At 40.2% G+C, this 22,728-nt stretch overlaps 1 protein-coding gene across 3 annotated transcripts in view; it reads right to left on the bottom strand.

Moving 5' to 3' along the window:
• Positions 1-1,818: 1,818 nt before the first annotated feature.
• GK (glycerol kinase) overlaps positions 1,819-22,728 on the bottom strand; it is a 43,638-nt gene continuing 22,728 nt past the window's right edge. For 2 of the 3 annotated variants that reach the window (XM_074968420.1, XM_074968429.1), the window contains 9 exons: positions 22,566-22,646; positions 21,602-21,680; positions 19,300-19,396; positions 17,196-17,280; positions 16,034-16,154; positions 14,053-14,196; positions 11,163-11,243; positions 7,790-7,876; positions 1,819-4,531 (listed from right to left, as the gene is read on the bottom strand). In XM_074968420.1, coding sequence (XP_074824521.1) covers positions 4,518-4,531; positions 7,790-7,876; positions 11,163-11,243; positions 14,053-14,196; positions 16,034-16,154; positions 17,196-17,280; positions 19,300-19,396; positions 21,602-21,680; positions 22,566-22,646 — 789 coding nt within the window. In that variant the 3' untranslated portion in view covers positions 1,819-4,517. The remainder of the gene's footprint in view (positions 4,532-7,789; positions 7,877-11,162; positions 11,244-14,052; positions 14,197-16,033; positions 16,155-17,195; positions 17,281-19,299; positions 19,397-21,601; positions 21,681-22,565; positions 22,647-22,728) is intronic. The other variant, XM_074968439.1, reaches the window with a different exon arrangement.

Genomic DNA, 22,728 nt, shown 5'->3' with positions numbered 1-22,728 from the left:
AATTTGCCTGCCCTTTGCCCCAGTGAGATTTGCATTTCCATCAGGCTAAATGAGTGGTGCCCAAACTGTGAAGGCCCAGAGGAACAGTGGGGTAGGGGGGCCACCCACTCCTGCTCTGCCCCCAGCTCTGCTCTGGCCCCAACCACAGCTCCACTCCGCCCCCATCACAACTCCACCCTCACTCCCACTCTGCCCCCAGGACAGCTCTGCCTCCAGCCCCAGCTCCTCCCGCATCCCTAGTTCCACCCCCAGCTCTGTCATCAGCGTAAGGTCCTCTGCTGAGCTAACTGTGCAGTAATGGGGGGAGGGGGGAGGAGCCCCCCCACACAGATCCCATTACTGGTAAGGGGTGGGCGAGACAGGAAAAGTTTGGGCATCACTGGGGCTAAACATATTCCTTTCAAACTGAATAAAAAAGGAAAATAATCACACTGAATTTATTAAATCTCATAGTATGTTTGTTTCTCACTGAGAAACAGATTAATCTATTTTCTAGGCAGAAGGACGCTGGCCAAAATTCACAGACTTGGGTGCTGGAAGGGAAAAAAAAAAAAAAAAAAAAATCTAGTCCAAAATTTGCAGTGCCCCTGCGAATCAGGTTCTCTTTACTTGGAAGCCTAATTTTACATATATGAGAGTTTTACAGGACCTTGCTCCAGCAGACAGAGTTCTGAGAGCTTCCTTGCACAACAAATCAGTACAGCAGGCATATGTACTTTTACATCAAGTTTGATTTTGTGCTAGCATCACTATTTTTAGGTTGATATACTAGTGATTTGTATATTTCCTAATGTCAGCTCTCTGGGGCACAGCTAGAATCTTGGCTGTTAAGAAGGGGCTACTTGGGTGTTTGATACCTGCAGAGGAATGGAAACAGCTTGATATCGTGGGGTAATCACATCTGCTGGAGGTTTCTGCTAAAATGATCAGCAGTGAAGTGGGTGTTGTTCATTTTTGTTAAGTCTAAAACCTAAAAGGCAAGTCACCCATTTTGATGGGGAACAGAGCCACTGTTCTACAGACTCTCAGCCATAAGGGCTGTTTAAAATTTTTAATTGAATGGAAGTTTGTATTCTAGGCTCAACTGTGTGTGAAATATGGATTCTGCAGCAAGTCCCAGACATGGATTTGTGAAATAGATGGGGGTCTGAATATAATGGCCAGAGACTTGCACGCACCCCCTACACACCAGTTACACAACAGCAATTTACACGGACAAAGTCTGTGGTAGCCATATACCCACAGTGTGCCTTTGGAGACAACATACACTCAGAAAACAAGAGTTACCATACATAGGTAACTTCTCTAAGATAGACTTCTTCCCCCAATCCATTCTATAGCACCATGCAGCTTCATGCACCTACTGACCTACCCTTCGACAATACCCTCAAACCATAGTCCTTTCATTGTTTTACATCTCCCCTGCCCCCATGCAATGGCTCCTCAACGTACAATAGTCTTATTTCCTTCAATAACTGAGAAACAGAAAAATATCAAAGCACTTTCAAATCTGATCCTTACAACTGAAAATGCCACCGATCAACCCAAGTGAGAGCAAGCAGCAGAACCAATTAACCAAACTTTGGAAAATAAGATTTTATCCAGAGTTGAATAAGGGGGGGGGGGGTGATTTAGATAGGAATCCACTGCGTATTACACCTCTTGGAGTCCATATGGCATCCTGCATGTTAAGTTTTCATTCATGTTTTCCTCTGCAACTACACATCTGCAAGCAAGAACTGAGACAAATTTTTAAGCCAATTTATTCATTGTATTTCAATGTCAATGTTTTCCAAGTAAGAATTCATAAATCTGGCAATTTATAGAAAAAAGTCAATTTCTATTCACACAATTTATTTGAAGAGGTTTTCAAGTTATTTATAGTTAATTTAAGCTATTTTGGTAGAAAATTAACAATGGTGTTGAAATAACACTTAAAAAAATATCTGCAACAGTAATTTGAATCTCACAAAAAATAAGTTACAATCATTTACTCACAAACTGCAATTGGAACAGCATCATCTCACAATAGGTTTTATATGTCAGAAAAACAGCAGAATCAATACTCTATGCAAAGAACAGATACACCCGTGTAAAAGGCAACACAATGAAATTAATGATTTCAGGTTCATTACATATCACAGGTTTCCCGTTTCAGCATTAATCTGGAGAAAATAACCACTTGGGAACTAATTTTGGCAAATAACTCTAACCAGAAACCCCATTTTCTAGGGTATGGCCACCCTTAATCTGTGTCCTCCTCCAGGGGTTACTAGCACTACATTGGTCCCTGGTGTTTGGCCTGGTCTACGCTAGGGATTAGCTCCACATAGCTGCATTGCTCAGGGATGTGAAAAATTCACCTCCCAAAAGCAATGTAGCCATGCCAACCTAACCCCCTGTGTAGATGCAGTTAGGTCAACAAAAGCATGCTTCTATCAACCAAGACACCATCACCTTGGCATGGTGCTGTTCCTATACCAATGGAAAGACTTCTATGGGAGCAGGCTACTTCCACAATACAGAATTAAGATGGCATAAGTATAGCACCGTAGCTATGCCAATGTAGTCCCTGGAGTATAGCTGTGAGATTGTAGAGAGTAAGTCACAAAGGGAAGACTGAGAATTGTGTAAAGCTGAGGAGCTTTGTGGTTTCACCGTTATTTACTGATGACACTCCTCCAGTATACTGCTACAGACACATCTGAATACCTATTGAAAACCAGAAACCTTCATTGCTACATGTATCCAAACACTAGGTGTTTACAGAAGTTAGTGTGGACAAAGTATGTTCAAGTGACATAAGGCCTGAGTGAATAGATTGTGGGTATGAAGGGAGGTTATATATTTCCACCAATGCAGAAGACTCCCACGAGTATCAATTAATCAGTTATATAAGCATCAATGGGAAAATATATTCCTCAGTGAACATTTAAAAAGCAGATGTTTTCAGACTTCATTGCACTTGATAATAAAAAGGCAGTTTATATTAAATACATGTACAGACCTGAACTTCTATGCAGCTCCAATACTTATTACTCTCTACTAGCTCCACCTTTACAGTTTATGGAAGAAATAAAGCTTTACTAGCGAATGACTGCTTTTGCATAAAACAGACCAGGAGAGAGCTTTTGAACACAACAACACTCCCTTTAGCGCCTAGTGCACCTATGAGAAATATTCAAAATAGATGACAGGAAAGTTCCCACACTGACTCTGCTCCTCAGCGTCACTGTAACATTAGTATCATCTTCTCTGCCCTACCAAATAAGCTTTTAAATAATTTATGTTGCTACTGTCAGATTGTCACTTTTCCTATGATCATCTTAGATGACTGACTATCTGTTTAGATATACTGGGTCTACATTTTTAAGTGGACTGAAGGCAATTTCTAAGTTTATGGCTTAGACCTTAAGTGCCTAGTTTTGGATACTCAAGTTTGTGTATCCCAAAGCTTGGATTTGGGCTTGCAAACATCACAATTCAGGACACAGAACAAGCTCATTAAGTAAAAACATGGTCATGCAAATTCAGAAGCAGCTTTTGGTCCCCAAGATACACTAAATGTGATCAAGAACATGCAGTGATGAGGGAGAACAACTTATTTAGAGTGGATCCTCTTTGTGTAAACAGCAATAGCTGCATCTTTCTAAAGTTTTGTGCATCATGTAGTATCCTAAACTGGTATGAGAAAAGCCCAAATACAGTATGGGACAACAAGGGTCAATACATCCCTTTAACTGTAAGGGCTATCAGTTGTTAAGGACTACGAGGCTCTCCTGTGAACAGTGTGCCTGTGTAAAATCTGGCTTTCAAAACAATGCAAATGTACAAAAATGGCCTTTACCAAAAAAGTTGATTCTCCCTATTCCCTTCCAAGAGACAGAGTTAGGATTTAGTGTCTTAAATAGTTCTTATCAATGATCATCCCATGAATGTATACTAGAGACAATAAATCAAACCTCATTTAATGTTTTGATCAATATTTAAGAAGAGTCTGCAGATATTAAAGTGTCCGGTACTAAGTCAGTGTTAAAAAAACAAAAACCCTACACCAATAGAGATGTTTCAATCCAGCAGCCACTGAACAAAAAATGCTTTTAGCAACCATAGAAATACAACTAATTCACAGCAGCTGGGAAATTATTATAATGCATTACGGTAAGTCATAAAACAGTTAAATTAAGTACCAACAATTAGACAGGTTACAACTTCTATTTATGGCACGTCCTCAAACAAAGTTAGGACCTATGGACCTTGAAAGGATACTTAAATGGGGGTCGGGAGGAGAAAAGAATGGCATATTGTGTGTGTGGGGGGGGGCAGGGGGGTAAGGGAGCTTACTTTCCTTATTTCAAGTTAGAAATCCACCACCTTAGATGTCTCTGTAGGTCAGACAATAGATCGGTTTATAAATTAATCAAACAAACAGTGCCATCATATTGGGTGATAACTGGATTCTTCTCTCTTCGTACATAAACCAAACAGACCGTATTCCGGTAATCCATTAAGTAGCCTCATTTGTCAATTCCTTAAACAGAAAAGATTATGCATCAAAAGTACAGAATGTACCACAACACATTTAACATCACATGGAGGGGTTGAAATAGGATGCTCTTAGCTTCATTTTCTTGAAACGGGGATCAGCTTTCCACAGTTAAAATCCTAATTTAGCCAATCTGCATAGATTTTTCTGCATTTCAGCGGTAGGTGCTGTTATGCCCATCTGTAACTAGTTTGCAATTTCACAGCCATCTCTCTGGTTAAATGCAGTAGCCACCAGAACACCCAATAATTTAAGGGACAAAAGGTGAGGAAGAATGTCTCATACATGTGCAATAGCAGAGGAATTTAGGTAGGTGGAATTATATGACATGTTTTGGAAGATAGCATCATCAGCAGGGCCAATGCCGCCCTTTGTGGGATCTTAACCAGATGTTTTATACCATCTTTTTTATACTACCTTTCAGAGGAAGTAACTTGGACAGCACAATACACCATGCGGAGACATTGCTTCAGTTTCAACTCTAAGGACAGAATGCTAATTTTCACCAAAATAAGAAAAATCACTACCAGAAATAATTAGTGAAACTTCAAAAAGCACCCAAGCTTTTATGTTTGGTTAGAGATCTCACATCAAGTGAGAAGTCAAGCAGCTAAGCTTAAAAAATAAATCTAATGAGATTGCAGCTCCAGGACTCAGCATGCTACATAAGTTACAATGAAAACAATGGGTTTCAGAGTAGCAGCCGTTTTAGTCTGTATGAACAAAAAGAAAAGGAGGACTTGTGGCACCTTAGAGACTAACAAATTTATTTGAGCATAAGCTTTTGTGATGCATCCGATGAAGTAAGCTGTAGCTCACGAAAGCTTACGTTCAAATAAATTTGTTAGTCTCTAAGGTGCCACAAGTCCTCCTCTTCTTTTTAATGAAAACAATGTTTATTAGATGCACCATTAGTCTTTTTTCCTTTGGAGCAAGGGTCATACTCCGACTTCTTTAGGTGTCAATAATTAAGTGATTCCCGTTTGATTTCTGGTGCAGTGATGAAGCGACTACATTAAAGGACAATTTACAATTTGGCAGCTTCTGTATAAAATGGCTTTGCTGCACTAGTGCTCCAGATACTGTCCTAGCAAGGAGAGATTCTTCTCCCCCTGCAGTAGCTCTAGTATCACAAGGTTGCCCAGAAGGCAGATGATTAACAACTGTGTTGTTGCCTGGTGCTGATTCACTGCATACAAGACAGGAAATTTAACCTCACTTAATTTAAGTAAATTATCTTCTAATTGACATTGCAGCTCCAATGCAGTCATCAAGACTCAAATGAGCCAGTGGGATTATGCTGCTGTAAATAAGAAAGAATGTGACCAAATGTGACTTTTTAAAGAGGGAAGTCCCTTCTAATTAAGGGATTTTTTCCTTTTGAGTTTGTTAACCAGTTTCAATTTTATATTCCCCCCCTCCCCCCGAAGCCTACCATGTAAATAATATGTTAAAAGCCCATCTCTGCATGCCTGCCTTAAATTTCTTTTAAAAATATAGCTGAGGTTTTGAAGTTTGTTTTTAGTCAGTGAACCCTCACTTCATGATAACTTGAAAACAAGAGGAGGAACATGATCTGAAGGTCAGAGTGATTCAGAGATTCTGTTTTCCCAGGTCTTTATTCCTGCAGGTGTCATGTGAGAGCTGATAAGACTTAGTTTTAGTGGGTGGGAAGGAATTAAGATTCACATTGGTTCCAAGCATGAGAGTTTAGATATGCACTTAGATTATGGGACAAAGCATTTTTAAACAAATAAGCCCAATATTTCAAAAAAAAAAAAAATCATAAGCAGAAATGGGCACAGTATTGACTTGCTTTCTAATGTCAAATTTCATATTGTTGTAGGTGTCCCAGATGTGGTCAGGAATCAGTACTGTAATTAAAACTGAAGAGTTCTGATTAAGCTTGTTAAAAACGTACCTACTTGTACAAATTTGTTTTAATAGAGTACTGACTTGTAACTGGGTTTCTCAGCCAGGGCCCGCCTTCGAGCGCTGCACTATCCACTTAAGTGGTAGCTCATCAAACTCACTTTCGGATATATTCCAAAGTTAGTAAATCAAAGGCAAGCCTCTCAATTTGATTTTTACCATAAAACTTTCTGACAAGTACAGGCCACACGCAATCTTTAAAACACAATGCAAGAAAAAGTAGCATTGAACAGTATGAGCAACAGACTGAATACAAAAATTATTTTCAGATCACTAGAACAGTGTTCCAGAGTCATTAACAGTTTGGGTCAGTGTTTCAGAAATGTATGGCCCCTATGCTGTTAAGTATCTGCTTCAGGCTGAAAACTTGCCTTTTATATTTTTTTAAAACAAAAAGCTCAAAATAAGCCACGTGGGTCTATAGTGTAAGAAAGCAAAATAATGTATATACATATGACATTTGTGTTTCTGATGTTCAAAGACACTATTTTTAAACCTTGTTAATCTATTGTTAACTTTTAAACAAAGGACTGTCTCTGAAAATAAATATTTACTGCACATGCACACAATTCTTCCCATTTAAAAAAAGGTTTGTTTTTTTTAAAATGCATAGGCCTACCATGCTCTGTTCACTTTATACACCTGGACAAATCTAGTTAGTTATATTAGGGGATGCACTGCGGCATCAAGAGAAGACTGAAAAGTGTATATGAGCAAAATAATGAAGCTGTTTAGTTTGCTAAGTCTGTACAAACAGACCAATAGCTCCAAGTGGATCAGAACAGAAAACATATTCAAATTGTTTGAACTCCTCTCTCTCTTTCAAGGAGAGCTGAAAATACATTTGCCCTTTTAGATCTTTAAGCCAGGCCCTCAAAGTAGTTTAAACGAAAAGAAGTATAGGACACAGGCTAAAACTCTTATTTTAAACTCCCAGTTATGCCACACTACTGCAGAGAATATGATTCTCTGTCAGCGTGCTCCAAAGGGTACATCTTGTTTAATAGATGTACAAATCAAATCAAAAAAGCAAGTACAGTTCAAGTTTTTATGCAGAATTCCTGCTTCAGGAAAGAATTCTGCACAAACAAAAAAAACAACTTACAGCACAACGGGATGAGTTGCAGATAGAGTTCCAGCATTCACCTGCATTTTCTTACTAACTATAGGTTTAATTCCCACCCTTAACTTTTCTCTGTGTGCATGAGCAACAAAGAGCATTGAAAACTTTCTTGTTGAGAACAAACGGAAGATAAGAACATTTAAACTAGTGTAGAGACCCTGTAGAATTATCTAGTTCAAATAACTAACCTGAGATGTACTTTGCTCCGATTAACATTATCATGCTACTCACTATATAAAAACCCAAAGGCAGACTAGAGAAGATACTAGAGTCACCTGATGTCATCCAGTAGAAGGAGTTTCCAGTCAAGCAAACGAAAAGAGAAATATATGTAAATTGCAGTATTTGCGTTAAGAATCATATGAACAGCAAAAAAGTTACAAAAGAGTAGTAACATTCACAAAAATGTTATTAAAAGTGTTACATGCATGCCATATAGAGATAAGTCCAAGCCATATACATTTGAATCTGGATCCAGAATCCTCTTTCAAAAGTTATTAGGTAGAGCCCATCTCCAATATTATTCAGCATAAAGCCACAAGCAGAAAGCAAGCACAATTATTCCAAAATAAGAGTGAAGGCAATACCAAAGATTCTCCCAGTGGTAACCTGAGATCACTGCAAGTAGATTTTGGTAAATAGTTATACTCTGCTTGTGAAATTGCACTCCATATGATTTTATGAAAATATGCTAATGAGTGTGAATATAATGTAACTGGAATATGCTTCATGCAAAAGGTCTCTTGTAAGGTATCATTACAAAGCTTATAATCTGAGCGTGTTCATCCTATTTGTATGAATGTATCATTCTTGTATCTGAAACTGGAAATATAAAATATAACTCTGAGGTCTTACTTTAGTTATGCAAAGTGTGGGCCATTAATGGTGGTTTAGAATCTTGATGGTTTCCATCAACTAGGACAATTGACTGTAGATGGCTGTTTATTTGCAAGCCTTCCTATGAGTCAGGTCGGGAAGAATGAAGGCTTGGGGGGGGGGGGGTCTCACAGGACATGTGATCAAGTCTTAAACCTGGTGCTTTTTAGAAGGAGGGGCGGGGACCCAAGAGACAAAAGCTTCCTGCCTTGTGCCAAAGGTATGTAAGGTGATGGAACAGAACAAAGGGGGCTGCAGTCATGAAAAATCCCCTAGTTATCACCTGAGCTAGAACAAGGACTGTACCAGTGAAAGGATTGGGCCCATACTAGGAAGGAGTCCAGTCTGTGAAAGAAGCTTATTGGAACATTTCATCTGTAACCAGTTTCTTAAATGTATTAGGCTTAGACTTGCATGTTTTGCTTTATTTACTTGGTACTTACTTTGTTCTGTGATTACTTGGAACCACTTAAATCCTACTTTTTATATTTAATAAAATCACTTTTTGTTCATTAATTTACCCAGAGCAAGTATTAATTCCCGGGGCAGCATACAGCTGTGCATATCAGTGTTATAGAGGGCAAACAATTTATGAGTTTACTCTGTATAATCTTTATACTAGAGTAAAATGGATTTATTTGGGGTTTGGACCCCATTGGGAACTGGGTATCTGGGGGTTGGAGACAGAAGCACTTCTTAAGCGGTTTTCAGTTAAGCCTGCAGCTTTTGAGGGACATGGTTCAGATCTGTGTCTGTGTTTGCAGCAGGCTAGCGGGTCTGGCACAACATGACAGGGTACTGAAGTCCTGAGCTGCCAGGGAAAATGGGCTCAGAGGTAGTCTCAGCACATCAGGTGGCAGTCCCAAAGGAGTTTCTGTGACCCAACCTGTCACACTGCTTATCACTTTAAGTGAAAAGGGAAATAAGCATATTTTTTGAGGGCTGGAAGAATTTTCAATTCTGTTAATGGGGAAACACCTTGTATACGCACTTCATTCTCTGGCTGTTGGTGATTTTAGGGTACATAACATTCGAGTTTGTCCCATGTAAGGCATCCCAGTCACAACTGACATTTTACTGAAAAAGAACTTTTGTCATTTGTATTAAGATTATGTATTTGCTCTTCTAGGGATTCCAGATAAATTTGTTTTTTGCGCTTGTGACATTAAATGAGGTATGTGTACCTAGTCCAATCCTTTTTAAAAAAAGGACAATGAACTGAGTGTTTAAATGTACACTAAATTAATAAGAGGTCCAATTAATATGCATTTAAACTGTCCCCAGGAGCAAAGTAATTCCCTCTAGTTGCTGCAGCTTCCCTCTTTCAAAATGCTTCCCCCTCAACCTCTCCATTTTCTCGTGAATTTGGTTCTTAAATCCAATTTTTGTAACACTGCAATATAGTTGTATTTTTTGTGTGCTCTAGAGAAATACATATAGCATTGTGTGCTTTAAATCTCTCTCCCTCCCCAAATAAGTATATTATAATCCTACTTTGAGTAGTCTAGCTCAAACATTGTCAGAAATACTTTCACTGATCTTAGGCCAGTGCTTCATTTACCTTACTAACATGAGTTGAGAATGTCTTTTGCAAGGATCTTAAGTTGCAACTTCTCTCTCTGAGGAAGGGTTGCCCTTTCACAGAGAGGGCAGCATGCTGCATGGACCATTTCTATAGCTCATTTAGCTCAAATCAAAATCAGCCTTATTTTATAGGCCTGAATCTAGCCATATGGGACTATTCTTAATCAGTTGATGATTACACTCCAACTCAGGCAGCTTTTGTTTAAATTGAACTTGCTAATACCACAGAGTATGAAATGATGCGCTACTTTAAAAATGTAGCTACTGTTTAGTTGTTCAGAAAGTTGTTGCTTTCTCTGTATGGGGCATATAGTCAGTCCCATGTTATTTTTACTTCATAACAATTAGTACACGGATTCTCAACCTGTGGGTCACAATCAGGTTTCAAGGAGTTATCGCCCTCCTCTCTCTCCACCCCTCTTTAAAAAAAAAAAAAAAAAAAAAAAATAGGGACATGAGGGTCCTAAAACATTTTCCTTTTGTAGCATGGGGCCACATTATGGAAGTGTCCGAGAACCGCTGTATTAACTCGTAGCTGTCCCAGCTTTATACTATGTTTGCTCTCTTACTGCAGACATCTTTACTGATGCAGTTCAGAGGAAGCTACAGTCTGCTCTTGGTGTACGTGCCCAAGATTTTAATATCTTTGCAGTGACTTAAGCATCACAAGTAAATCTCCTTAAAAGTTACATAGGAAAATCCACTTACTTCCTGTTTGATTTGTTTTACATCTATAGCCCTTTTACTGCAAATAATATATTTTTTCAATTAAACTAAGGATCTGATAATGTCAACAAGGAAATAGGCCATTATCCTTTCAACTGTACAGTTTATATTTTAAAAGGAATAACTATTCAACAAGGTTAAATACCTTGATTTCAGAGCTCCAGGGATAAAGATTTTTAAACCTTAAAATGCTGTTTGCTTAGAAGCAGAGATAGACAGTTCAGTGTTACCAAGTGCTAAAATGTAATAAAAAGTGAGGTTTTTTTCCTGTCTTTTACAGGAGAAAAATACATCTCCATAACGTAGAGGGCTATTGATGTTTTGAAGGACCTTCAACTTGTGCTACTCACTGAAGTATAAAATATAATGGTTTACCATTTGCCTGAGGTTCGGATGTCTCCCAGCCCATTGATTTCATTACAGCTTTCTTCCACCTGGCATAGCGATATTCGCTTTCTGGAATCACAAAGAGGAATTAATGTAATTTCACGTTAGATTTCCACACATTAAATTCACCATTAAACCTCTGTCCTGCAAAGATTTCCCAAAGAATACACAGCAGTTACTTAAGAACTCATCCTCATTACAACAGAATATCTGGAGTGATAAAAAAAGACTCATGCATGAGCAACTAGCAATTTATCAATTCTTCACAACTCCAAACATTTATAGAGTAAGGATTACAGACTCTATTCTCTACTGCACTTCACTTAGAATCATAGAAATGTAGGACTGGAAGGGGCCTCTGTAGGTCATCTACCCCAGTCCCTTGCACTGAGGCAGGACTGAGGGCTTGGCTACACTTGCGAGTTACAGCGCAATAAAAGGAGCCCAGGCGCACTAGCTCAACACCCGTCCACACTGGCAAGGTACATAGAGCGCTCTGACTCCGCGGCTACAGCGCTGCTGGTACTGCACCTTGGTGAGCGGAATAACATTTGCTGCGCCCCCTGCTGGAGCGCAATAGCGCCAGTGTGGACGAGCTGTTGCATTACTGCGCTCTGATCAGCCTCCGGAAATGTCCCATAATCCCCTTAAGTCAAGTGGCCACTCTTCTCATTGTTTTTGAATCACTGTGGAAATGCAGATATGCCCTTTGAAAGTGCCGTTTCTGACAGCCCGCATGTTTATCTACTTCAAGACAAAGCAACCGTTAGTGTGGAATGCTGTGTGGGGGAGGGGGGCGGGGGAAGGAAGGTCTGCTGCTGTCTGAACTTACAAGACAGCATGCTGACATGCTCTCAGCCCCCCCAAAATCCACTCGCTCTCCCCCCCACATTCACACAACACTCCCTGTTACGCTCCACCCCGCCCCCCCCCCATTTGAAAAGCATGTTGCAGTCACTTGCATGCTGGGATAGCTGCCCATAATGCACCACGCCCAATGAGAGTGCTGCAAATGTGGCCACGCCAGTGTGCTTGAAGCTGTCAGCGTGGACAGACTGCAGCGCTTTCCCTACTGCGCTCTACGAAGGTTGGTTTAACTCAAAGCACTCTACGTCTGCAAGTGTAGCCATGCCCTGGGTATTATTTAGGCCATCCCTAACAGGTGTTTGTCTAGCCTGCTCTTAAAAACCTCCAATGATGGAGATTTCACAACCCACCTAAGTAATTTGTTCCAGTGCTTAACTACCTTGACTGTTAGAAAGTTTTTCCTAATGTCCAACCTAAACCTCCCTTGCTGCAATTTAAGCCCATTGTTTCTTGTCCTATCATCAGTGGTTAAGGAGAACAATTTATAACAACCCTGTATGTACCTGAAGACTGTTGTCATATCCCCTCTGCCCGCAGTCCCTCAGTCTTCTCTTCTACAGACTAAACACATCCACTTTTTTCAATCTGTGCTCATGGTCATGTTTTTTTAGACCTTTAATCATTTGTTGCTCTCCTCCCTCTTGACTTTCTCCAATTTGTCCAAATCTTTCCCAAGTGTGGTGCCCAGAATTGAACAGAACTCCAGCCGACACCTTATCTGTGCTGAGTCGAGTGGAAGAATTACTTCTCACATCTTGCTTATAAAACACTCCTGGCTAACACATCCCAGAATTATGTTTGCTTTTTTTTTTTTTTGAGGCAGTATAATGCTGTAGACTTCTGTTTAGTTTGTGATCCACTATAACCCCCAGATCCTTTTCTGCTGTACCTGTTCCTAAGCAGTCATTTGCTGTCATTCTGACTCAACTGTGACTCAACACAGGTAAAACTAAATATGCTGGGATATGGGCAGTGGAGAATCAGGCTTTAAAACTCAACTTTTCCCCTACAAATTCACGAGGCAGACTGGTAAGTATAATCCAAATTGAAGCAGTAGTAGTCACTTTGAAGTTAATATACTAGGAGAGGAAATCGATAGAAATTTATTGCTGTTAAAAACACCCAGACAAAAAAGTTGTGCAAAGAGCAAATGCAATCAAATATTAAAACCTCTAATAAAAAGGGAGAAATGCTTGAGTCTTGCACATGTATCTGTTCTTAGGTTCTTCTGGAGACAGAAACTTAGCATTATAATGAATACAAGATGACACATTAGTTAGAACAGTGAGCTAATTTTAAAGATAATGACCTGCTCTACATAGAAAAAGTTTCTCCTAAAATTATAAAAAGTTGGCCCTTTCTGCAGCCCTCTGTGGGCTGACAACTGTGTGGACTCTTTAGGGGCCACTAGCATCCTTTGCCAACAATTTTCAACACTGAGGACTCAGAGGGGTAAGTGGGATTTTATCAGTTTTTAATTGGTTGAAACCAAAAGCCACCAAAATCCAGTCACACTAAACGACATGCTCCTATGTAAAGAGCTTTGGTATTAAGTCATTTTTGCCTGCTCCATCATTATTGTCCAACTATTGGCAAAGCAAGCAGACTGAACCCACACCTCCCTCCTAAAAAGCCAGAAGCATCAAGCGCTACAGACTTGTTACCACAGTCTGAGTGGTAGGGGGGAGGGATAGCTCAGTGGTTTGAGCACTGGCCTGCTATACCCAAGGTTGTGAGTTCATCCTTGAGGGGGCCATTTAGAGATCTGGGGCAAAAATTGGGGATTGGTCCTGCTTTGAGCAGGGGGTTGGACTAGATGACCTCCTTGAGGTCCCTTCCAACCCTGATATTCTATGATTCTATGAACTGGTACTGCTAATTACCAATAACTATCTCTACAGTGGGGTGTTCAACTTTTGGCCAACCATTCAATTTAAATTTATATGTATGCTAACAGAAAGGGGCTGCGGGGGAGTTTTCAGATACTTTTTAAAGTTCAAATTTCTTTTACCCTCAGGATTGATCTGTGGTTCAAATCGTTCCCATGTCACTGCCGTCAAATCCCCAGGATTCAGACTCCAAACTCCAACTCCTTCCGCTGCTCCGGCTGCCATTGCAGCTCCTAGTGCTGTTGTTTCAGGCATTGATGGCTTCACTAAAGTGAAACAAAGGAACACAAACCATCTTTCTTTATGGGTCAAAGTGCATAGACAAAGAGGCCTAACTGGGCTATTATACACCTAGCTTCCCTAAGGTTTAAAGTTTGCAAACCTCCCTTTAAACACAGTTGTCACGGTTACTCGTCTAATATGTCTGACCTCAATGGAGTGCATCTCCCTCAAGCCTCTAGCCTTCTCTCACAGCCTCGGGCTGTGGTTCCCAGATGCTAACCACCATTACCTCAACAAGCCTGACTTATGTTCAGTACCTGCAGTTCTGTGCCCTCCTTAGTCAGTGACTTGTGGTTATCACAGTGACCAAACAGCCTTCTTAAAGCTAAGTATTATTTATTTAGAACAAAAACATTTCAGAGAAAACTAGTATTAAAAACTATACACACATCTAGCTAGACAGATGTCTTTCCATCTTCCACAGGGGGAAGGGAAGCAGGACAATTCTTCCTCCTGTCTCTGCTCAGTCTTTCTGATCCCTTCCCTTCTCAGGGAACACATCACTTTAATTCTTTACAACCCTTCAGTCTGTTAACTCTCAGCAATGGCAAAAACAAGGCTTGCAACTTCACTGGAGACAGAACATAGGATTCTCAAAGTTATGAAGTGTGTGCCAGGGCTCTCTTATCTGGGAGCCATTGTGTTGCCTTCCTGCTTGTTTTTCCAGCAACCCATATTAAGTTAGCTCTATACACTGACACAGAAAATTCTATTAACTCAATACAACTATACGGAAACTACCCTGGCTAGGTCAGATACCACATTAATAAATTACATATCAGTATTCGCAGCAGTTCCACATTGCCACAGCAGTATTACAGTAAGGGTTTGGGAAAGGGGTTCTATTCTCACTGCTGCTGAAGTTCTGCAATCCTATAAAAGTTTTCTGGTATAATACTGCAAGAGGCTTTAAAGAGCAACCCACTTAGAGCAATGGCGCTCAGTCTCAAGAGCTGAAGAGCCTTTTCACCGTACAATGGCTTTGCAGGTACAGCTTGATGCCCTTTATTATAATCCCGTTGCGCTGCTGTTGCATCAATATCTTTGGTCTCTGAAACTTCATTTCCTGAAGAAGTGGCTCTTTATTCCCCTCAGCCTGCCTCTTCCGAGGGAGAGATCTTATCAAGGTTTCTGTACTACATTCACCACATTAATACATGGAAAATCCTTAAATGATTTTCTTTTCTTCCTTCTCCACCCACCTCTTCATAGCCAAGGTGGGAGATACCCCTTCCCCCCACATCATTGGGTGCAGAACACAGTGACATTTCTCTTCGGTCTTTCCACATTCTACACTTTGAGTCATGGAACTTCCTTCCACTTAAGCCACGTGGCAGAGCTGAGAGGACAGAATGAAAGGGGGGGGGGGGGGGGAGTACAACTCCTAGCAGCTGCCACCCTACTGGCGATTTTGTTTAGCGCTCCCCCATATATATGATGCAGTTGGGGTGCAATCTTGTGAACTGGCCTCTACATCAGACTCCAATGACCTACATGTGGGTTTAGAATCTGAACCAGGATGAGAAACCTTGCCTAAGAAGAACCTGCACCAGATCTTAGACCTCTACTATGGTGCTGTAATGCTTCAGTAACGGAAGTCAGAAAGAGCCAAGCACCTCTAGAATACTACAATCCTTATTGGGCCTTGGACACTCCCCTCCCACAAACCAGGCTAGCCAGGGCTTTTATTTAAATCCCCATCCCACCCCCGAACAGTGATGGGAAGGGCCAGCAGCAAAAAAAGCTAATACTTTACATCTGAAGTTTGTTCAGCTTTTTAGACTCTGATTGTGTTTTTGAGAACAGTCAGTTTGCACTTACCTACTGGAATACACAGAATATCTGCTTGGAGCTGCATAAGAATCTTGTTGTTAGTCATTCCTCCATCTACTTGTAACTCACTCAGTGGTATCCCGCAGTCCTTGTTCATAGCATCCAAAATCTGAAAGAAGAGCACTACATATTATACATTTTACTGTGCAGAAACACAAGAGCCTCTTTCAATACAAAGAAAGATTGTTGAAGAATTCCGGACTGAGAACATTCCTCTGAAGTCCTATTCATCCACAAAAGAGAAAGCAGGCAGTGACAATACTGGTTTGCTCCCACATTACTCAAACATATTCCAATATACTCTGAAAATGTGTGTACGGGAAAGGTGTTATACTCTTATTACTGCTACAGACTTGTAGAGAGTCTACAAACCATGCTTAAAAGGCCCATGTACATCAGACCTGAATAAAAATATATCTAACCTCTAGAGCCGAGAAGATGGCTTCATCTTCACACAAAGTTGACCCCGGAGACTCAGACTACCAAATGGAGACCTTTGACTGCCTAGACAGGTTGTTTAGAGGTCTTCCACAGTTCTTTGGGCAAGGAAGAGGAACTGAGGTGAAAGAGGATCGTAAGGATTTACTGATGGCAGTTCATAAAAAGAATGAACTTGTAATGCTGTGATTTATTGTAGGGGTAGACTGGTTGGCCCATCAGAGCAGGGACTGACTTTTTTTTTTTTAAACCACAAAGAGCTCAGCACAATGGGGCCCAAATTAGCACTGGACACTATCATAACAAATATTTAATATTACAAGGTGAAACGCTTACAGAGGAGAACAATTCTAGAGGTGGAATATGCACTATGGCTCAGATTTATAAAGGTAGAGAAGCACTGCTGTGCTCAATATTGCAACACCTACCTGATTTAACAGCCTAAATCTCACGGACTATCAATGGGATTTAGATTCTTAAATGCCTAAATCATTTTTTGAAAATGAGATTTAGGCTCTTAAATCAGATAGGTGTTGGAACACTGAGCACAGCAATGCCTTGATACCTGTACAAATCTGGGGCTACTAAACTTAACTGGATCTTTTCATCAGTTTGTTGGAGAAATTTTTAAATACCACAACTCATTATTGTTTGTAGTCAAACTCAAAAACAACCCCCCTCCCCCAGAAGTTAGGAGCAAGTTTGCCTTTACCTCTCGTGTTTGAAAGCAGACAGCCTCTAATGCAGCGAAGGCAATGTGGTTTTTATTTGTAAACTGAGTAAGGCCACAGATAATACTGTTAAGAAAAAACAAATATCAAGCGACTAAGATCACGAACCTTGGTCAGATTATGTTTCAGTCTTACACCTGAGATTTTCAAGCACATTCGTATTGCACTGTGCATAGATACTGTGGTTTAAAGTTAGAACACCTGAAAATAGAATAAAAACCTCTCACGGTAATGTTTTAAAATCCCATTGACTATTCTCCCCTTGGATTTTAATCCTAAAAATGTCTTTGTTTTACATAGAGAACATGATTATCTTTATAACATGGATACTTCATTTCATTGCCACACAGGGAAAAAAACAAACCAACTAATATTACATTCTACTAGTTCTCCCCCCACAAAAAGAGATGAAGTACGCAAACAGGATGACTTCCCCAGGCAAACCATCTCGTGTTTCAAAAGAACCTCCGATTTCCTCCATATAATATATATCTGTTCTTTCAGTTCTCAAACAAGGGCTTCACTGGGGACAGGACTATGTTCTTGGTATGTAAAACTGTTACCCAGTCTGCGTTAAACAAGTAATAGTCAAGTTCCAACAAAAGTAGTTTGTAAGTAATGCAGTATTTGCCCTTACATAAATTGCATCAAGCAATGGTACTTTGAATATGATAGCAAGTTAACCTAATTTTTCAAACAGTTCTACATCTGAATGATGCATTAACATACAGTGCACAGAAACCCAGTTTGATGCGATAAGGAGTACAAGCCAATTTATATATGATTTTAGACATTCTCTTAGAATTGATTTTGGCATGGGTCACAGCTAACAAATGTTGAAGAGTGGCCTGAAAAATTAGCATCAATATTTTTATACAAAATTTTGTCTTAATAAAAAAAAATCTTAAACAGGCGGACAAGAGGTTCAACAGGACTGCACAGGTGTTCACTAAATGGGATGCCTATTTTAAAGTTTTAAAAGGTGAGGTTACCCTACCCCCACTCTCTCCTCCTTCCTTCTTTTTTTCAAAGAAGGAAGGGTAAGTGACTTCTTAAGAGTTTTCAGAAAAAATATTTCACATTTAAATAATGCTTGTGGTGCTCCCACAGGTCCCACTGCCAAGGCCCACTGAGACCAGGGAAACTCAGCAGCAGCAGAGCGCAAACTTGAAAACACTATTACTTGAAACTACAGCTGGTTAAATCTGATGGGGCCTGGGAATACACTAGACAGAATCCAATAAGCTGGAAAGAGGGAGAGTTGGCCATGAGCATATGTCCTCTCCAAAAGGAACGACAGTTATGGGACCCACACTGAGAACCCTTCTCACAGTGGGATAGTTAAAAATATCCGGAGAATGTGTGGGGAGCACTGATGGAACTGAACTCTGACAATTCTCAGCACCAAGTTCCCCACTTCCTACTGCTGTTGCCTGCTGGTTCCTAGTGACTCTTCTAGAGGAGAGGAAGTAGGCCATGTACTGTATATGCAGAGGTACGTCCAAGGAGAAGACGACACACAAGCTCTACATCCTCAACTCTTCCTGTGACAGATTAAAAGCGAACGAGAAACCAGCAGAGAATGCAACCGCAAGGAAGGTTGAGATCTTCTGCAGCACTGCCTCCCAAACTCACCCATCACAATTAATTTCCGCCCCACACTTCCTACCACAGACTGCCAGGTTCTTGAGGTAAGGTGGAGACTTTGGCTTCTCCCCTCATCCACAGCCAGCTGCATTTCTCCAGGGTAGGTTTCTTCCCTGCTTTCTCTACTGAGTTTTGTGTTTTGGGGAAGGATGCTGAACACAGAACTTCCTGCTCCCAGGTGTATTTTAGATGACTGGTTTTTTTGAGCAGCAGCCGCCATCACCACTACCTGCTGTGTGCCACAAGCAGCCCCTGCTCCAGGACCCTTTGGTGAGACAGCAGGGGGTGGTGCTCTCCGGTGACCCAAAAACAAATTCAAGGAAGTTTGTGTTTTGAAAGGTCCATGATGGTTAGTGGTTCTGGTTGCCCTCTAGCAGGCACCTATGGATTTTTCAGAATATAATGAGTCATTCCTGCAAATATAATTGTTATCCTTACCCTCGTGCACTGGGTTCCCAGTATGGTGCATATAATCCCGAGAATGCTGGGACAAAGTAGCAGCCATAAGAAGTTCCCACTTCTGCAGCAAGTTTTTCTAGCACACATACAAAAAGCCTTTAGTTTTGCACAAATACATCTAAGGCTAAAGAAACATTTAATTTTGCCATCTGCTCCAGAGATTATTTAAGAGACAAAATACTTCAAAGACACAAACACATTTATGAAAACAGTTAAAATCAACTGCAGTTCGAAGATACACCTGGCTACTCTGACATCTAGATGGTTGTATTATTGTTATTCAGCCAGTTACAATGTTATTCAATTAAATTTGATCACCGAACCCCGCATAGGTCTCTGTGGAAAAAAAACAAGCTGAAATTCATTACCAGGAACATACCAAAAAACTGGTATCACAGGACTAGAATCTATTTGCTTCTGAAAAGCAAGATGTCTCAGAGTCTGAGCAATGCCCGATTAGGTTATGTCTACACTGGAAAAGACACCTTCCAGCTCCAGATTTGATACATATACCTGCACTAGTTTGATCAGAGCTAGCACACTAAAGATAGGCGCAGTGGTGGGACAGGCTAGTCACCCTGAGTACAATCCCATCTGAAATCCTAAGTATGTTCTCAGTGTGGCTAGCCTATCCAGCTGTTGGTGTAAGTATGGCTACCTTGCTATTTTTGGCACGTTAGCTCAAATCAAAGCTAGCATGGGTATGTCTATCTGAGCTGGAATTTACCCCTCTAGCCCCTGTGTAGACATACCCTTAGATTTCAGTAATGAGGAGCCATTTTATTTCTCCCTTTGCAATTCTGGATATTTCATTTGGTTCTTGAAAGGAACAATATATTTAAGAGTTGCACTTTCGAAAGTTTTACCTACTATCGTTAAAGGTAGCACCTGTGCCAACCTTAACTGAAAAATGAGTATTGCTTTCTTTCCGCTCCCGTCCAACTTATTTGCTTTCTGCATCTGACAATACTGTAGAGTCTGTTTCATAGTTTCCCCTGTACAGTGAAGTAAATTTCCCCTGTTTGTGTGGATGAAAACAGACACTAAGAAGAGGAATAGGAATATGCAATTATAAACTACAAAAATTGGTGAGGAGAAAGTAGGGTCATGCATAGGATCTGCAACTACTTTCAACTTCTGAAACTGAACAGGTTTCATGCTGACAATGCCCCTTTAGAAAAGTATTCATGTGTAGACAATACATTTTCCCTCTAAAGAAGTTCTCTGGGATTACCCACAGATGAGGGTAATAAAGATATGTTCCTAAATGCTGAGCAATGCTGACAAAAACTGAAGATTGAACCATTAAAATGTTCAGAAGTTCAGCTGCAGCTGTGCAGGAATCATGCAACCCCAGCTCCCACGGAAGGCAGCGGGAACTGGGGATTCTCAGCACTTCAGGATCTATCTATTTAGATGTCGAAATATGGATTTAGGAGCCTAACTTTATAAAATAGCTTCGATATTCGACTCTTACCTTTTTTATTGTAATACAAAACGTGAAATCTATTCAGATTTGGTGTAAAACTTACAAGGCTGTCCAAATGACTTAGGAACCTTTGTGTCACTGACCATGCTTTTTCAAAATTTTATCCCATGTATCTGGATAATTTTTCAGAAGTCAATTCTGTTCCAAAATTTCAAAGCACTACACATCTGCATTTTTAGTTAAATTTTCTAAGAATATAAAAAAGTGTTAGCTACCCTGGTTTCTCCTGGTTAATCCACTCTCAAGTAAAATGGATTATCCTCAGATATTACATTCACAGTCCAAGTTAAATGCCATTTGGTACAGTACTGCAAATTGAGGTATTAATCTTTCAGTGAACTCCATGCACCCCTTGCACAGAGCGCACTGCAGGTCTGGGGCCTCAGTCCCCCATTTTTTAGTATGGGAACAAGTTTGTAGGTGTTATGACACAATTTTCAGTGGACTACACAGTGAGACCTGTATACAATTTATCCCAAACTTCTCAATATTAAATGAGCCAATAAATCTGCTATGTCAGTGTAGCACAGCTCTTAGTAATTTCTACATACTTCAGCAGTAACAAGAGGTTTTCCTAGACTAGCAACAGTGCTATATGTAAAAAATGTAACTTTAGATATTCTTTTAGTAATTGCAAAAAGAACTGGTTATACACTTATGCATGTTTTACTATAGTCCCTCTCTTCTATTTTACTTGCATCTTTTGACCTTTTATTCAACACTAGAGACTTCAAAACTGTGTCAGCCCTCAATTCAGTTTGAAAAAAACTTTTACAAGTTATGAATACTCACCAACTTCACTTGAAGACTTTACTATACCAAGATTGTCCCGTAGCCAACGAACAACAGCACCAGCTATGGCAACAGAGCCCTAGGGAAACAAAAAACAAACGGTCATAGATGGAGTTTACTAATTTCTAGCATAAAAAAATTCAAGAGTTCAGAAAGGTGGGACAAAAACGCTTAAATATCATCTTTTGCAGATCTAGGACCCTGGGGCTGGCCAGGACTGCTCTAAATTGTATTTGACCACCACTTTAGAGCCACAGGCGTCCAGTGGCTGGGGGAGTGTCAAAGCACAGCGGTGCAGGAAAGTCAACACTACTCCAGTTCTCTACCACATAGAGATCTGTTTCCCCCTTGAAGAAGAATTGTGAAGATGTTGGTCAGACTGGCTTTATGTCGCAGGCCCCTGAGCTGTCATATCTGGACTTCTGTATACACAGTTGCGAGGTCTGAATGCCTTATGTATCCCAACCTAAGACCTCCAAATCCCGATGATACAAAAAGTGTGCTAAACTTCAGACCCATGAATGCTTCCACTGACTTTGGAGTGACCACTCATGTACTTAGTGTTTGGAGGATCAATGTCTACAAACATAGAGCCTTCCACAGGTTTGATAGATGCTCCTGATCTTTTAGAAGTTTGCTCTAAAAAACACTACATTAGATGACAAAGCAATACCTAGTCACGCTTGCCCTGAGTGAGGAGTGAAGATAATTAGTTTTAAGGGTAACAGTGTATATTTAAGAATGGAATAGAAGGTTAGGACTTCCTCTTATTTTTTCCTTTTTGTTTACTGTATGTGTAGACGGTCTCTCATAAACATGTTGACGTAATTATGGCTTTTATGCACATAGAAGGATTTACTCTTCCATCTGCTGGACACTTTTTCTGAATCAAGATTCCAAGAATGGGGGGAGGGAGTGTCAAAAAGGTGTGTGTGGGAAGGAAGCAACTGCCACATATACTTACTTCTAGTGCATAACATACAGGTTTGTCTCTTCCCAGTTTGTAAGCCACTGTGGTCAGAAGGCCATGTTCAGACAATACAGGCTAAAAGATAAAATATGGATAAACCATCAACTACTTGAACTGGAAAAGTCAGGAGTCACATTTTTAAGAGAAATTACTGCAT

Source organism: Natator depressus, chromosome 1, assembly GCF_965152275.1.
Source record: "Natator depressus isolate rNatDep1 chromosome 1, rNatDep2.hap1, whole genome shotgun sequence".
NCBI lineage: Eukaryota > Metazoa > Chordata > Testudines > Cheloniidae > Natator > Natator depressus.
Note: the sequence above shows the minus strand (reverse complement) of the source record. Positions and strands in the feature narration are given on the sequence as shown.